Source organism: Phalacrocorax carbo, chromosome 6 (genome assembly GCF_963921805.1).
Source record: "Phalacrocorax carbo chromosome 6, bPhaCar2.1, whole genome shotgun sequence".
In the NCBI taxonomy this organism is placed as follows: domain Eukaryota; kingdom Metazoa; phylum Chordata; class Aves; order Suliformes; family Phalacrocoracidae; genus Phalacrocorax; species Phalacrocorax carbo.
This window is the reverse complement of record NC_087518.1, coordinates 6,165,855-6,183,263: the sequence shown is the minus strand read 5'-3', so window position 1 is coordinate 6,183,263 and position 17,409 is coordinate 6,165,855. Positions and strand designations below refer to the sequence as shown.

The 17,409-nt window shown below is 41.8% G+C and overlaps 1 protein-coding gene across 3 annotated transcripts in view; it reads right to left on the bottom strand.

Annotated features, from left to right (window-relative positions):
* Positions 1 to 17,409, bottom strand: part of MDFIC2 (MyoD family inhibitor domain containing 2) — a 48,592-nt gene that overhangs the window by 11,063 nt on the left and 20,120 nt on the right. The window contains exons 2-3 of one of the 3 annotated variants that reach the window (XM_064455711.1): positions 10,856 to 10,894; positions 2,052 to 2,120 (exon numbers count right to left, since the gene is read on the bottom strand). In XM_064455711.1, the coding sequence (XP_064311781.1) occupies positions 2,052 to 2,120; positions 10,856 to 10,894 (108 nt within the window). The remainder of the gene's footprint in view (positions 1 to 2,051; positions 2,121 to 10,855; positions 10,895 to 17,409) is intronic. The other 2 variants (XM_064455714.1, XM_064455712.1) reach the window with 2 other exon arrangements.

Sequence of the window (17,409 nt, the reverse complement as noted above, 5' to 3'; positions counted from 1 at the left end):
GGCCAGATCTAATTCTATCAGGGCTTTAGCTTTCCTAACCTGATCCCTGGCTGCTTGGACAATTTCTCTGTATTCCTCCCAGGCTACTGTCCCTGCTTCTACATTCTGTAGGCTTCCTTTTTGTGTTTGAGTTTGTCCAGGAACTCCTTGTTCATCTATACAGGCCTCCTGGCTTTTTTGCCTGACTTCCTGTGTGTTGGAATGCATCACTCCTGAGCCTGGAGGAGGTGATCCTTGAATATTAACTAGCTTTCTTGGGCCCCTCTTCCCTCCAGGGCTTTATCCCATGATACTGTACCAAGCAGATCCCTAAAGAGGCCAAAGTCTGATGTCCTGAAGTCCAGGGTAGCGAGCTTGCTGTGTGCCCTCCTCAGTGCATTAAAGATCTTGAACTCCACTCTTTCATAGTCACTGCAGCCAAGGCTGCCCTTGAGCTTCATATTCCCCACCAGCCCCTCCTTGTTGGTGAGAACAAGGTCCAGCACAGCACCTCCCCTTGTTGGCTCCTCTATCACTTGGAGAATGAAGTTGTCATCAACACAGACTAGAAACCTCCCAGATTTCTTATGCTCTGCTGTGTTGTCCCTCCAACAGATATCAAGGTGGTTGAAGTCCCCCCGTGAGGACCAGGGCTTGTGAATGTGAGGCTGCTTCTATCTATCTATAGAGGGCCTCATTTGCTCAGTCTTCCTGGTCAGGTGGCCTGTAGCAGATCCCCACTATAATGTCACCTGTCCCTGCCCTCTCTTTAATCCTGACCCATAAGCTCTCGGGCAGGTCTTCATCCATCCCCAGGTGGAGCTCTGTGCACTCCAGGTGGTCATTGACATAGAGAGCGACTCCCCTCCCCATCTCCTCTGTCCTTCCTAAAGAGCTTGTATCCTTCCATTCCAACACTCCAGTCATAGCAGCCATCTCACCACTTCTCCAGGAGGCCAATAAATCACAGCCCTACAGGCATGTGCATGTCTCTAACTCCTCTTGTTTATTCCCCATGCTATGTGAGTTTGCATAGAGGCATTTAGATTGAGCCCCTGATGAATCTGACTTACTGGCTGGAGTGGCTGGAATTCCTTTGTGCTCCTTTTCAGCTGCTCTCCTGATGACCTGTGATCCTTCTCCAGGCTCTGGGCATCTATTGCTGGCACTGGCGTCAAATTGGTAGGAGTGGGGTGGATTGAGGTTGCCCTCCTCCAGCAACTTCAGTTTAAAGCCCTAGGTGGCTGGAGTTCCCTAGCACACTTTTGAAATTAGCTTCTTTACAGTGGCTTATAAGGGTTCTAAGTCTGTTTTTGGCAAGGGACAGGGGAATAAGAGGGGCTCTTTTCTGCTGGACAGGGACTGCAGCAATATGGGTAATGCCACAGAGCTGTCTGGAGCAATTGGTTAGGGGCAGTTGCCTCTGAAAGAGGAGGAAGAGAACTGATCTGTCACCCTATGTAGGGCTCATACACATCTTACAAAGTAAGGATGAGGAAGCCTGTGGATCTACTTGCTGGTGATATTTGTTCCCAGTTCATCTTGTCAGTGGCCCCTGGCCTCACACTCTGTGGCAAGGAGTCCCAAGGGTTAATGGTGAACTGTGTGGAAAACTCTAGCAGTTTAGGATGTATAACTTTTTAATTTCACTATGAGGCATCTCTGTCTATCAGTGCAGTGAAAGAACCAAAGGGATGCCTGGCTGACCTCCCTGCCATTTGTTATCCCATGCACTGCTGTCGCTACCTGTCTATATAATGTATCACATGCTCATCACTGAAAAAGCCGTGTGCCATGTCCATTCAGTCCTGAGACGAAGCAGGCAGTGCTACATCAGACCTGATGGATGATAACTTGTAAGTATAAAGGCTTGAACTGAACTCACTTGGTTTGAAAAGACTCATAGTAAAATGAAACCCAAACCCCAGGTTTCGATGGCCATGTTTCAAAAAAGAAAAAGTAAAAAGCAAAACACAATACTTTTTCTTGCCAGTCTAAAGGACATAACTTGTGTGCCAGCAGTAGTGAGAGGGGATGTATGGTGTGACACATGCACGGGGCCAGCAGCTTACCTGGATGTTCCTCGCTGCTCAGCATCACCCTGGGAAGTGCTGGGAGCGACAGGGAGCTGGCGCAGCTGTCTTGGTGGAAAAACAAAACAACACTGCAGAGGGACACTGTAAATAAATGTGGTTTGGCACATGTATCAACCCCAGCCACTTAGGGACAGTCACTGACTTCAGGAGTTGTTGCTTTGGGGCAAAATAGAAGCAAATGTGCTTCCTTGGAGGGGAAGGTTATGTGGGATGGTGCACTGTTTCTGTTACTCCCTGTCCCATTTCTGGAAAGGAAGCCACAAGAAAAACAAATTCCTAAGAGAGAATGTTTCATCTGCAAAGAGGGGAAGAGGATCACTGGCAAACACAGAAGTTCCTGTTTCAGGTAGGTACAGAAAATTTAAGAGCTGGGAGGTCTGCAATGAAATGTGGGGCATTATCCATGCCCAAACACCCCAGAAACCTTAGGTGAGATTCCCAAATCATCAGCAAAGAGGAGAGAGGCAATTGCGTCCTCAGGCTCTAATCTCTACGGCTTAGCCTTTTTGGTGGACAACATGCTCAAGGTCCTCGTGGTGGCAAGCCCAGGTCACCACATGGGTGCTGAGCTTCTCCACCTCTGCTATGCTTGCCAGGCCATCCACTCCCTGGTAGGGCTGGGAGGCTTAAATCTCCCTTCCTTCTCTCTCCCAGGGTCAGGGAAGCAAAGTAGGAGGTGAAGGTGTGGGACTGTCCCTACAGTGAGCACAGCAGAAGGAGCAGACTCCATGGGAACTGCTGTCATCCACAGAGGCCAGAGGGAAAGCGGGCGTCACAGCCGACCCAAAGCAACCTGCTCAAGATTAATATATCATGGGTGCTTTCACAGTTTTGTGCCCATTACATTTTGCTGAGCTCAGGCATAAGGATACAGGGGACTTAGAGACTGTTTATTTTTGTCATAGGGAAACAGGAATTAGTACACAAGGCTATAAATACATTTGGGGCTTCATATGACATCATGAACCTGTGCAAGTGCTTCTCTTCTGATTTATGATGATGGACTGGTAATTCACAGGAGCTTTGGGTTTACTTTTCTTTTGCTGTTGCAGTAACAAAGCTAATGGTGCAATCCCTGGAGGGGGTATTTTATCAATAGTGAATTTTTGACCTCATTGCATAAGTTTTAACTTCATGAATTAGTGACCCAGCTGACTGTAAAGCCTTCTATAGGCTTATTATAAATCTATCATAGGACTGGCAAGAAATTTTGGCCCAGATCCTAAACTCTGACAGGCATGTGTTGATGGACTGCATAGCAAGAACTTCCACTAATATTTCTCACTAATTATACCATATATTAAAAAAATGAATGAAGCCAATGTTTATATGCAGCTTTAGCTGCTTTTGATATAAGAGAACAACACAATCCCTAATAAATTTTCACCTTCAACATTCCTATTCATTATAATTTTTACTATGATGAATGAAGTTAGAACTGGAGAGGGAGGGGGTTCATCTTGAAATCTGTTCAGTGAATGACTGAATTTACTTCCCTTCCCCAACTTGCGCTGAAGAAGGAGGGAACAGATGGACACAGGAAGAAGAGGGAGGCGAGTGCGGAACGAAGGAGATGGGTGAGGAACAGATGGAGTTGGAGAAAAGCGACAAGGAGAGTCAGCAAGGACGGTAGGAAAGTTTTCCACTTGACCTTGAGTTGAAATGAAGAGCTGCATACACCATGGGGCAGCTAGATTTTGGGATGCATCGTTTTTTTCTCTCTGTGGCACTTGGGCCTCAAAGCCTAGTGAGCCATCCCAGCAGTGCAGTCCATCCCAGGGAATCTGCAGAACCAGAACCTAGATTTTCTTGAGGGGACAGCTGCTGCAGAAGGGCATCTGCGCTGTGTTCAAGTCCCGTAATGGTAATGGCAGAGAAATGAGTGCAAAGGCAGTACCCAAAATCAGCTGGGATGCGGTAAGTCTCCCAGGCATCCCAGCCAACCAAGAGATTTGAGTTTATGATTTTGAAGAGGTATCCCACACCCTCTTGTTAGGATCCAATGGCCAAAATACTCAAAGTGATTTATGGTTTTACCTGCTTAAAGTAAGATATTCGAGATGGCCTGATTTTCAGAAAATGCTGAACGTCTGTGCTTTGAGGTGTATTGAATTATATAGCCCAAATCACTAGTAAGTCCTGGAAAATCTTGATTATATTCTTAATTCTATTAAATTGCCTGCACTGGTTCTGGCTTTGCTAGCTGAAGAATGGAAGAGGTGAAAGTTAAATATTGGCCATGTGTGTCATTCCCTTTGAAGAAAATGGGAGCCATGTGCACTCACCTAACAGCAAAGTTTGGCCCCAACTATGATTTCACAGCTGGGCCCTAACTTCAGGAATGCCAAAGCACTAAATGACTCAATTGGAGTAATCTGATCAATGCTGTATTTTCACTGTGGATTTAAATTGCACACACAGCAAGGGCAGAGTTAGTTTTCTTCTCTCTCACAATCACTTTTCTCTGCAGATCCGCATGAATATGAAGTTTTGCTCTCGTCACGGAAATAAGTGAAATGGCAGAAAACGTATGTCAAATAAAATGCACAACATTACATCCTTTTTACTTTTTGGAGGCTGTTTAAGAAAATGGCTTCATTAATTTTGACTGAATAAAAGGTTCCTTTAAGGGATTTCAATAGGTGACATGAAAAATGTTAATACGAATGATCAAGACAATGGAGGTTAAAACTGTTTTGAAAATATGTTTCTTTTATAGATCTCAGCTGTTGGAAGAGTTACAGAATAAATATACGGTAGTGCTGACATTCAGTGCTGTTTCATCTTAGCAAAAGAGTTTTTAATAAAGAAAATTCTTTTCAAAGAATGTTTTCTGCAGCCAGTCTTCAAAAAGAGGTTTTTCCCCCCTCCTAGTTTAATAAAATTAAAGTAATTTATGTCATATTGATATGTCGATATGTTTTTCAATAAACTTTTTCACAGAGATTTTTTTAAAATTCTCTTCACTTTAAAAATTATAATTATATGTCTTCCTCCCACTTTGAAAATGGCACAAGGTGCTCATTTGCAGAGCTCTACTGTTCAAATCTTCACTGAGAATAGAAATGTCATGACTCAGTTAACAATGCTTTATTATTCACATTGATCTTTTTTTATAGTGTTCTTTATCTCAAAAACATTGTAAATCAGATATCTTCCTCCCACTCTTTTGTTCATTTGCAAATTTTTATTATTCTAGTTTAAAAAAGCAATGGAGTGTCAAGAGTCAGTGTATATTGTTTATGTTCTTTTTTGCTTTAAAATTACTTTTAACTATAAAAAGTAAGATGTACAGCAGGAAAAAAAAAAGCTGGATTTAAGGATGCTTAAAAAAGAATTGAAGGTATCAGTGTGAATTTTATGTTGTTCGCTTAGACTTTAGAGTTGTAACAGACTTTGCAAGAAGGGGGACCAAACACTTTATAGAAAGGGTTTTATGTGCTAATTCAAAAGTTCCTGTTGCATCAGACATCATCATCTGCATTAGACACCGGACATGATTCATGCTTTCAACAAACACAACAGCAAAATTCACAGCTGCTTTTGTAGCATGTTCGTGGGATGGTTTACAGGTGGCTGCCCAGAGACCTGCACCCTCCATCGCTCTGTGTCAGAGCTTGGCACCACGTCCTCAGGAGCCCTTGCTGACAAGCACCAAGATAAATCATGGGGGTTTTGCAGGAACTTCATAGCTTTGGTGTCACGTATTAACTGCAACAGAAACATAACATCGGTTGGTCAACAGGCAATGCAATCACTGAAAGCCATGGGCCAGGGCGCAGGATATGGCCGTGCACCCCCCGGGAGAGCTTTGCTGGAGCCCCAAGGTTTCTTTCTAGAGTTGAACTTCCAAATTCTCCTTCAGCCACTGTTTTCTTTCATACCAAGTTTTTCTTTAGGTCTCTATTTGCATCCTGGCTATGGTGACTGTATGAAATGGCCTCCATGAAATAAATCCATTATAGTAATTGGGGTTAGTCCAGAGAGCAGCAAAAGCTCTTGGCATTTCACGTGCTGCCTGCTGATAGGAAAATTTTTTTTCTTTTGCCTGTTTTGAATTAATTTCCTCCAGTTTGTGACCAGGGCATCCTGACACGCTGTTGTTACTCCAGCAGCTCTTGAAAGAGATCATCTTCTCTGGGAGTCTCCAAGAAGGAGTGGCTATTTCTGAAGTTGAATTTAATCCCCAGATTGGATTTTTGGATCTTGTAGGTGGTGTGGCAGCTCTATCACATGAAACAGCCATAAAAAGATTTTGTAAAGAAAAATAAAATCTTCTTTCCATATTCTTTTGTTTCTCTTTTGCTGTTTCAAGGCTGCACTCTCCTGACATTTTGCTAAAAGGGATAATTAAACCAACTCAGAGCAAGTAAGTCTCAAACTGAACCTGAGCTGAAACCACACAGCCCTGTTCTTCCCCCTCCAAGAGGAGCGCTTAGCATCTATTTGTTTCTATTAATGTCAGCAGGTCACCCCAGCCACCATAGGGCTGTGCCAGTCCCTGTCCCCTCCCTGGGAGGCCCAGCCCCATGCAAAACCCCTGAGGCCACCCCACTGATGGGGCTGCATCCAGGTTCTGTGGCAGGTCTATCCCAGCACTCATGGGCAGCTGCTTGTTGTATTGCAGGGATATCTCAAAACTCTCAAATTCTCTTTATTCCTCACTGCAGAGCCTGAGGCTGGACATTTTGATGGATTATCTTATCTGAATTGATCGTGTTGCTTTCACACTAAAGAAAAAGCAAACCTTATTATTATTATTATAGTCCTTGCCTCTACAGCACTCCTACTTTAATTCAGTCTTCCTTCCTTCTTCTCACGGTTAATTACTCACCCTGTCAATGAGGTTAAGACTGTCTGCCAATATGATCAAGTTTCAGAAACAAAATCCTAACCAGAATGGAGTAGCCAGAAGTGGACAGGGCTTTATTTAATATACTGGCACAGTAACTAAAGGCAGGTCTCACCCATGGACATGCTTGTGCAATTGCTCATGCTGTTTAGTTTGGGAAATTTATAGAAAATGTAAAGCAGAAAATACTGAGTTTATGACAAAGGAATCTTTTTTCCACCTAAAACTCTGTGTCATTAAATTTGGAAACCACTTAAAATTCTGGGTTTTATTTTTGATAAGCACTATCTAATGAAAAGTGAAAATATTAGAGGGATCTCTAGGCAGAATTTGTGAACTTTCCAATGAACAGACAGCACAGTGTCTTCCTTTCATGTGCCAAGGTCTTTGCCAACTGTGTCACTTTCTGAATGACACTGAAGTTATGTGCCAAAAGTTTATACCCAAAGCAGGTATTATATACAGTTATGGTCACAAATATATCCTTGCACAGCATTAATGTCAGAGGAGCTCTGAAGCTGTCAGCCTTTTGATTTGGTGGGGGAAAACACCATCAAACCCACATACATTCTTAAAATATCTCCAAACAGTTTAAACATCATCAAATAGCGCTTCAAATCAGAGAAGATGCAGTGTTTCTCATAGATGGTCCTTAAAGCTCTGCTCAGGGTAAATCGGCATGTAATGATATATAGCTACAAAAAAGCATGTCTTCTAATAAGTTCTAAAAGCTTTTCGTTGACTCAAATCTGATGATGAACGGCAATTGGTGAGAGTCTTATGTCTTCTAGAGACTTTCCTAGCAAACACTTCCATTTTTAACTCTCTCATCTGTATGCTGTACTGGAACAAAACTGGTAGATGGACTTGTCCACCATAGCAAACATTATTAATCTTATTACCATCTCAGCACCTCCCTGGGTCCTGCTGAGCAGCCTTTGCCATCCGTGCTGGAAAACCATTTATTTGGCCTGATTATTTAGGCCTGATCCAGTATCAGCAGATGTCAGTGGATAGACTTCCAGGGAGCTCAACAGATCAGGCTCCAAAACAACCTCCAATATGGTAGCCTTCTCTGGGTTTCTTTGCACTATTCCTCAGAAAGACTTGTTGTAGACAAAGCACTGTCTGAAGCAGAAGATGTTATCATGCTGTATATCTTTTCACAAAACATTTTTTTCCTGGGGGACACCAAAGATGCAGAACATCTAATTTGGGGGCACAGAGGTGACATCCACTCTTTCTTAATTATGATAAGTACTTTTAGGACAGTGTACTCTTGTACTCTTTGCTTTGGCAAAGGCGAACATGGTAACTGTTCTGCTCGCAGTATTAACTACGCTTTCACTGTGCCGTGGAAGGATGTGTTTAAACTCGCAGTCTATCACTATTCCTGGATAGTGTAGGAGAGTCCAGGAACACTCAAGATGTCTTTTCCTGTGTATATTAACTTGTTCAGAACAAAATCATATTCTTAGAAATCGCGAATCTCATGGCAGGAGAAAGTTTCCTTCATGACGGTGCTACAAAGGTCTCCAAACAGCTGCTTGCTCATTTGGGTACATGAAGTACTAGCTTCAGCCTGCTCATAAGTGCAAACACGTAATTTCTTCTCATTGTGGCACCTTCACTGTCGTCATTTCTGCTTGGCTTTGTAATGTTGGCAAGTGCAGTACTAGCACAATATCTTCATTATACGAGCTTCCAGAGGAGAGCTGCAGAGTTCCTGCAATCTCCGTGAAACGCCAGCCTCTCCCCAAAGCCAGCTGTTTGTCCTGCTTTGCAAGGAACCGCACTCACAAGGAGTTTTGCTAGTGTCTGATGTGAGCAGTGAACACCAGAGATTTCAGGTGTTGTTAGATGGTAAGTCAACACGCTCCCACCTGCCTGCAGACCACGCGCAAGGATCAAAGGGTTTGTTGGGTGACCTTCAGTGCGCTGAGCTCGCCAAAGCCCCAGGAGCAGCGCCCCTTGTCTGTCCCCCTCAAAGCTTCCCAGGCATGGGGGCGGGTGGGAGCTCAACCCTCTCCTCAACACTTCCTCACATCAAAACTTTCACCTAAGCTTTTGCTCAAGGCTCAGGTGCACAACCCCTTCCGAGCAAGGAGGTCACAGCCCAGGCCTTGAGAGGAAAAAGCGAGTGTCAATGAAATGGAAGAGGTGTCACTTTTAACACTAAGATTAGGCAAAATCTAACCCCCATTAATCTTTCAGAGCAGGGCCTTTGGTTTCTTCTTTTTTCAATCTATTCTGTATTCAAAGCAAGTACATTTTTTCTGTCACTATACCGCCATTGTTAACAACTATAAATGTATTAAAAACACAGGGGCATTTTAGTATGTGTATTGTGCATAAGAAATATTGTTACATGACAAGCTCCAATTGGCAAGTGAAAAGAGGTTTTATTGAAGGAAATAGCAGTAGCAAACAGTGAACTATGCAGAATAATGGTAATTGTTCCTTTAACATTGGCAGCGCACGTTCACTTAATATGACTGCTCCTCTGTCTCTGCCTCATCCAGACCCAGAGGACCTGTTAGACAAGCAGGCAGCCACCTCTCTCTGGGATCAAGCTGTCAATGCAAACTTGCTTTCTTTCTATTTCTCGGAGCTAAGCTATACCCCCAGAGCTCCCGAAGCTTTTCCTGAGTGAAAGCTTTAAAAAAGCTCCATTCTAAATTACATCACACGAGCTGTTCTCTTCAGACTGACAGAACAAAAGCGGGGAGGGGGGGGGAAATGCCAAAAAGTACCATCAAATGACTTCTGAGTTGCACAGAACGATTTACCTCCTCATGCTTTATCAGGGCAGACTAATGTTGTCTTGACCTCGCCTACCAAACCCCCAGCAGCGTCCACTAACCAGTAGAGAAAGTTTGCATCGTGTGTGTTTGCAATACAAAAAAATGCATAGCCAGAGCCTGCAGAGCCATTGGGTCCAGGCTTTTTACCTGCAACTACAGAGTCTTGGGTGCTCTGGCAAGAAAGGTCCTAGTTGGGGAATGGTCCTTTTAAAATTTTTTAGATGACATGGTCTCTAACACAGCCGTCTCTTTATTACTGGAAAACCCCAGGCTGTGGGTGCTATATGGCCTGGTGTCGTCACCCTCTGGTCAGCAACACCCCATTAGTGGTCACGGTGAGGACTGCTGAGAGCCAATGCCAAAACCTGAGAGGTCTCTCAGGTTGGCTCCAGGTGGGACTCTCCAATTAAAGGTAATCATCAGAAGTAGAGGAAGCAGATAAGCATTACACACTTCTGCTGTGGCTGAGTAGGAAGCAGATAAATTGTCATATCTCCACCTTCTGAAGGCCTTCAGGTGGTACCAATTGGTTCAAGAACCCTCACTCAGGAAAACATCCTCAGCTGGGAAGGGAGGGGGCCATAGGCCTTCCTCCTTCTTCAGCAGATAAACAAAGGTAGGAGGATGAAAGCAATGCTATGGCTGTTCTCCAGGTAAGGTGCAGAATTAGTGGTGTTTTTAAGGTAGCTAGGTGTCAGTTAGGGGGTTGTCTGATCACAAACTAATCCACTGAGATCCTGCAGCCTGAAACAAGCTGCTTTTGTGTCACTCATAGGCTGACCCTTTTGGGGTTCTTACTCAGTTTTAATAAGAAAATGATTGTGAGGTTAAGAGCTTGTTATAATCATGCTCAATCTTGTAGGCTTAGCATGCTGCACAGCACTTCTATACTACTTCTGCTGTTTTGAGTAAACCTTAGAATGTTTAAGCCATTAATATAAATAATAGTCTTATTTTAAAGATTGGCTGAAATCTGAAACATACTGACTCATCATCTTAAGGCAAAAAATGTTGCTCACATTCCCCATGGGATCAGAATAATTGAGCTTGTTTTCTTGCGTGAAAGGGGCCAGGGTACTTGCAAGGCTGTAGTGCAATGCATTATGTATTGTGGGGGGACTTACCTGAGTCTCCAAGGGGCTGTACGATGGGGCTGTCCAGTTCTGGAAAACAAGAATGGGAGAGGAAGGCTTCACTAGGCAGAAAAAGCTCCTCAGCTGGTGAGGTGGCTTTGTTATCCCACACAGGCACCAGCATTTTGTAAATGCCTCAAAACTCTATTGTTATCAGAGGGAGGAGATCAGTCAAGCTACTGAGGCTAGAGACTTAGTCCCCTAACTGACCTCATGAGTATGGAAAAAACAGCTCTTAAGGAAGTTGAGAGATGCTTCTTCCCTTTAAGGGTCCAGTGTCCTCTGGCCTCTCACTGATATGATCTTTTTTCCCCTAGGGGGTGGAACCAGTTTTCATAAGGTCAACACAGCTTGTATTACACAGAGGAGCAGAGACTCCCTGAGGATCCTGACTCACTAATGCAGTGTTCACCCCTGAGTTTCTGAGTAAGTAAAGTTTACAGTTTTTGCTGTCTTTTTGGTGGCTCATGTCCAAGTTGTCTTCATGCACCCGATCTAAAGCCCATTAAAGCTGATGGAAATATTTGGCTTCAGGGCATGCTATATCAGGTGTTGTATCTGCTTCCTACACCAAATCATGAAAATCTTAATTAGGCAAAATCTTCATTAAAATAATCGCAACCGAGGAAAACACTGGTAATGAACCTGAATATAGACCTCATCACTGTGTGTTTCATCGCATCCCTGTTCCTACCAATGGTACATATAAAGGTGCTGGGCTTCCAGGTTTTTGAAGCTAGCAGAATGAATTATTAAATATAACCGCTGTAATACATGCAGTGTAGTTTTCTGGTTTTAGGAGATGGTGGAGGTTCAAGTTTAGCTCGCCTATCTTTGCTTTTCTTTCTCAGTATGGAAATGTTTCCTATGCTTTTAGGTATATTAGGGCTCTGCAGTGCCTTTCACCACCATGGTATCCGAGTATCTCAAAATCAATAATGATGACAAAGCAGAAGATTTCATGGTGTTTGTAGCACTATGTAATTCTCCTCTGCTTGGAGGGGAAGACATAGATCTTATCTAAACGACTGAATGCTTGGGTGACACTGTAATACCACTGGATGTGGGATTTTGTGCCATATAGGGGCCACTCAAATATTTGTTCTGTAGTTTTGGTAAATCTAGATCTGAATGTGAATTGTGAAAAATACTAGTCTATCTTGTAAATATTAAGTTGTGCTTGAAATAGTGGCAACCAGAAAATTGCTTGCTTATAAAATGAGGAAAACATGATCTGGAAATAATTTTCAGACAGCAGACGGGGTTATGGTCCTAGTTCAAGGCTCTTGTTTCAAGCATAGCTGGCCTTTCAGCATCACAGCAGCAAAGCTCCTCATGGCATGGGCACAAGTGCGCATGTAGGCGAAGGTTTGTGAGACTTTGACACTATGCCACAAGCAAGACCTGGAGTCCCTGGGTCACTGTATGGCTGAGAAGAGACTACGCACCACGCAGACCGCGCGACCCTTCACTCCTACCCTGCAGTGATTTACATCCTGTATTGCTCTGCCTGGCACACTGCTAGCTACCTGCTCTGGGGTCGTACATAGTGAATTACTTGCTCTCATCTGGACCAAGGTCCAGAAAGTTTACTTGGAAATCTGTAGATAACTTTTTTTCCTTTTCTTCTGCAAGTATGTGTAAACCAAACTTTATGCGCCCTTTGAGCTTTGCTAAAAAGAGAGCAGAAACATATGCCTTTTTCTGTGTGTTTATTTCAAGCCGTGATTCTTCTGGGAAGTGTGATTTGTTTGTGTCTTGCCATAACAAATGACAGTGGCTAAGGTTGCATCTCTACCAACCTCTTCCCAAGTAGTTTACTTAGAGAGGGATTATTTCATGTACCACAGCATATGAGGTAGCTCTGAGTTAGATACTAACTTGCCCAGAACAAGGCCACTGAACATTAGCTTAAGGCAGGAAATTTAAGGTCCAATAGACAGTAGGATCACAAGAGCATAGAGTGGTAGTTTGCAAGTGTGTTGCACCTGAAGAAAAAAATTGTTTGACTCTTCCTTTCCTTGATGGTACAGAAAGGCTGGGAAAGGCTAGCAACATTAACTGCCCATTGGATATGGTGACTGGAGTGCCTCTAATCACCTACAAAGTGGGGTTATGTATAGTTCCTAATCATATAAGATTGGATGCTGAAGTCATGTCTGTTGCTAATATAGTTACTATATTGCTTTATGAATGCAGTTGTCAGTCTTGTGGTTGCCTTGCTCAGCTTCAGAGAGAGTCTTACATTTTTTTTATGCAACAAACTTCTACAGCTATTATAGCTTATGGTCACTAGTTAGCTACAGCAGGAGGGTCAGACTTTGGAAACTGTAGTTTCTTTCCAGCCTGCAGGCTTCCTCCCCCTTCAAGTCTGTTTTCTACTCTTGCCAGTACCCTGCCTTCTGTTTAAAGGCATTAGTAATACCAAATAAAGCTAAAGATGCTCGTTATAACAACTAAGTCGTTTCCTTTTTAATCTGAGCACATGCTTATGCCAGGTTTGGCATGATGAATCTGTGTGTGTCTGCTTTAGGGCACAGTAAGCTGATCATTTGTTAGAAGACTAGTACATTACATATAATTTTGCTTTTAGTTATACAGTTTACTGGGAGGTTGGTATGAGCGTTGGTAATCTAATTTCTGCTTGGTTGGAGGTTGTGGAAATGTAAAGAAGGGGAAATAAGAGGTTATTGCCATGTGTGCTGAGTTGTGGTTTGGTAGCAGCAGTTGTCTTGTAGCTAAATGGCCATCAAAACCTTTCTTGAGGTGGCAATAAATTAAAAGAAATCTTCAGAAAATATATCAGTTTTCAAAGAGTAAAGAAAGATGCAGCAATTATTGTGACACAGGTTTGCAGTCTGTTTCTGATTATCCTTTTGGCTGGAGAGTTGGGGTTTCTAATTGTAAGGTTAAGGAATCCTTTTTATCTGTCTCTTGCCTCCTAATCCTATGCTAGACAGTATTGTTTTCTGTGCCTTTTGTCTTCTGGGGAAGGAGGCAATCTCTGGCTCATGTGAACATCTTGTTAAAGTCTGCTGAGGATTAGGGGGTGTGACAGGTTTCTTGCTGAGCCTTTTTATTGGGGATTTTTATGCCTGCTTTTCTGGGAGGTCTTTGAAATGTCTTTTATGTAGCAATCATTTCACTCTTTCTTTGTTGTCTCAAATGTTGAGGCTGTATTCTTCTCATCTGTTCCTGTTTATATTCCATACTAGCTAGTCATAAGAGTTTAGCTTGAAACTATCACCACACTGCACACTTCTGAATTGCAGGAGTGTTGCTAACTGCTCTAGGACAACTGCAAACTTGAGCTTCGTTTTAGGGCAAATAAAGCTTTAGCATGGTTGTTTCTATGAAATACTGTTAAAGAAGTTCCAGATGAAAAACAGTCTAGGAGTCAGACATTTCAGGTGTCCACAGCTGGGTATAGGCATTTAAAAATATTCCTGCTATAATGATAGGTCCTCCTTAGGCTGGTATGACAGGTCTTCAGTCTGGCTTAAACTTCTACAATAATCAGTGGAAGAGACAAGCCCTCCTGCTGGCAAGTCATCCCACCTTGACAGAAGAGTTTAAGCCAGGAAAAAATTGCTCTTTGGAAGCCTTGTTTTGTCACCCCACCCCCCTGATGTTGGCTACACTCAAAATATAGATAATTACTAAGACATGAAACCAAATTTCCAGGTGATTAAAGTTAGATAACATGAAGACTAATTCTGGTCAAAGAAGTGAAAGAACGTACCCAAATTTATTGTGAAAGGCTAACTCGGGTAATTTCACGTTTCAGTTCCAGACAACTATGGGGTTGGTCAATGTACGTAAGTACAGGTAAAACACAAGATTTTAGTTTCCTAAAATTTTTATTAAATCAATTCTTCAATGCCTTGAGTGGCTTTCTTAAGACACACGGACTTCTCATATAACTTTTTAATGAGATGGTAAGCACATTACTACTGATTTCCCACAAAGTTTACTTCTGACACTATGTAAGCTCGGCAGATCCCAGATTCAATGTTAAGTAAGAAGCCAGGGTTATGCAGTTTTGCTGATAACGAAGGTATCAGAGGCAGGGTTCTGAGGCATTTGTATGGAAAAAATGGTTGATTCACCTTCCCCTTTGGGAAGATTGAGGTAAAAATTGTGGTTTTGTGAAGTCATTACCAAAACTGATTGACCAACAGGCATGAGATGCTGTTTCAATTTTTTAATCTAGCTAAACTCCTATTTATTCCACTGAACAGCATATCATATCTTTACAGAGGAAGAAGCTACCTGCTTAGATATTTCTTTTGCTCCAATAAATACCTTCCTAAAAGCTGTTTTCTCTCCCTATAAAAAGTTTGCCCCACATAACACAGCATTTCTACCTGCCTTTGCTTGCAGCCTCTCTAGCCTAATTTTTAGTGTCTAAAGCCATATATAATATCGTTCCATTTCACATTTAACCACAAAACCCACTCTTCCAGATATGACCTCAGTTTATTTTGTCACGTGTCTATTTCTTAAAGTATTTTATACATAGCATAATACGCAATGATATGGCACTGATGTTTATCAAAATTGTTTCACACTGTACTTATTTCTATTCCTGTCTTTTGGATCAAGTACAATACAGCTGCAGATTAATACCACCTTTTAAAATAGATTTAATGTGTTTATTTTCTTACCACATTCACTCCATCCACTAACTTGTTATATGGATTATATTTAATGGGAATCTTGCAGGACTATCAAAGGGCATTTATTTTCTATTGAAATAACAATTAAGATAACACACAAACTAATATAGTAATCAAATAAACCTGACAAATAACAAACTTTTTTAAAGCTGCAGAGGCATGCTAACAAATCTATTTGATCAATATATGGGATGTGAAAAAAAGAGGAGACAAGATTGACTGATGAATAAAATGGAACTGACACAAATAGGCTGACAGCCAGTCGCAAGTCTCTTTAGGGCAAATGCAATTAACTTAGAATAATAGACTCAAATTTGATGGTTAGAAATGCATTTTTATTAACAATCACAGCCTGAATCATTATGCACTCTTATGAATAAAATTGTAGTTATACTGAAAGTCTGTGTATACATGTATGCATGTACATAGAAAAAAGCCTTGTTGAAGGACAGCTTTATTTTTGTGACAGAATAGCTGTATGAGATTTAAAATATAAAGCATACACAAGTATAAATCTAAATATTCAAACCAGTGATATAAAAAAAAATCACACATGTGGTATGCTAGTATTAATGATAAGGCAGTAAGCATCGGTCCCAGGACTGCTTGTTCTTTTGGGATGTGAAATTGCAATCAGGGATTTACAGATTTCATTCTGAGGCAGAGAAGTCATTACTAGAAACATAAGCTCATTCTCTTTACTTTAATAGCTATTTTAAATCATTCATTTAGAAAATACATTAACTATTTATTGTATAGGCAGTACATTTCTATTGACATTCCATTTTCATGCTTTTTTATAATCCTTTTTAACAAATTATTTTATTAAAAGATGATTAGAATTAGCAAAGGATCCTACCAATTTTTGAAAATGCTACTCTTGAAGAAGGATATTTCCCATTATTAACAGGTATGAGGTATTAAAACTTTAAAGGGAGAGAAGTTATTCAATTGCTAATGTGTCCTTTTCTTTTGACCTTCATTGCAGAAGCTGATTGCTATTTGTAAATTACTTTCAAAATTATTAATCTCATTTACTTTCTGAATAAATATATAATCTTCTTTCTAAAAAAAACAATCCTCGGGATTTAGATATGAAAAGAGCTGCCTATAGGATACATTATAGTGCAGATACCTTATTTGGGGGAAAAGATAAAATAGACCACTTAATGCAAAGAAACTCTACATGGTATTAGCGAAGTATAACATGAATATGAAAGCGTGAGACTGCAATGCTTGGTGCTTAGATATCTTGAGAAAAAGGTGTAATGGTAGGAAGTAAATCTGTACTGGGAATGATTTAAATCCGGTGTTCTCCAGCTCAGTGTATCTGGTGGACCACTGGCTGTCCAGGGACAAGATAGCAGCAAAGCACGATGCTGTATGGTTGCCTACAGCATGAGGAAGCTGGTGTAAAGCATCATCGTGGTTCTTGAACAGTTTCTGGGGTTGCTGAGCTAGATCCAAGAAGCAACCACACTTGATTTCTCCACTTGGAAGGTGGTTTTAATCCTTCCCATTTCTCAGAAGTGAGACGTGTACAGATGTACTGGGAAGGCAGACCGCCCACTGTCTGGTAGGGGAGAGGCCTATGGAAACCATTGAGAAGAGTGACAGTCTGTGGCCAGGGAACAGATTTTACTGGTGAACACCTGGTATCTGGGGAATTTGTAGGCTGCCATTTTGGTTTTCTGCCTCTAATTAGCCTTAAAGTCATTGCCATGAGGGGAAAAATTTCTCAGGAACTCCAACGGTTGCTGGAGATTTTCCAGCCATCTTTTTTTCTCCTTCCGTAATTTCAGAATCTAGATACAGCAGCCCACCACAACATTTCCTGAGCTGTCTTCCTGAATAGCTGGTATTGCC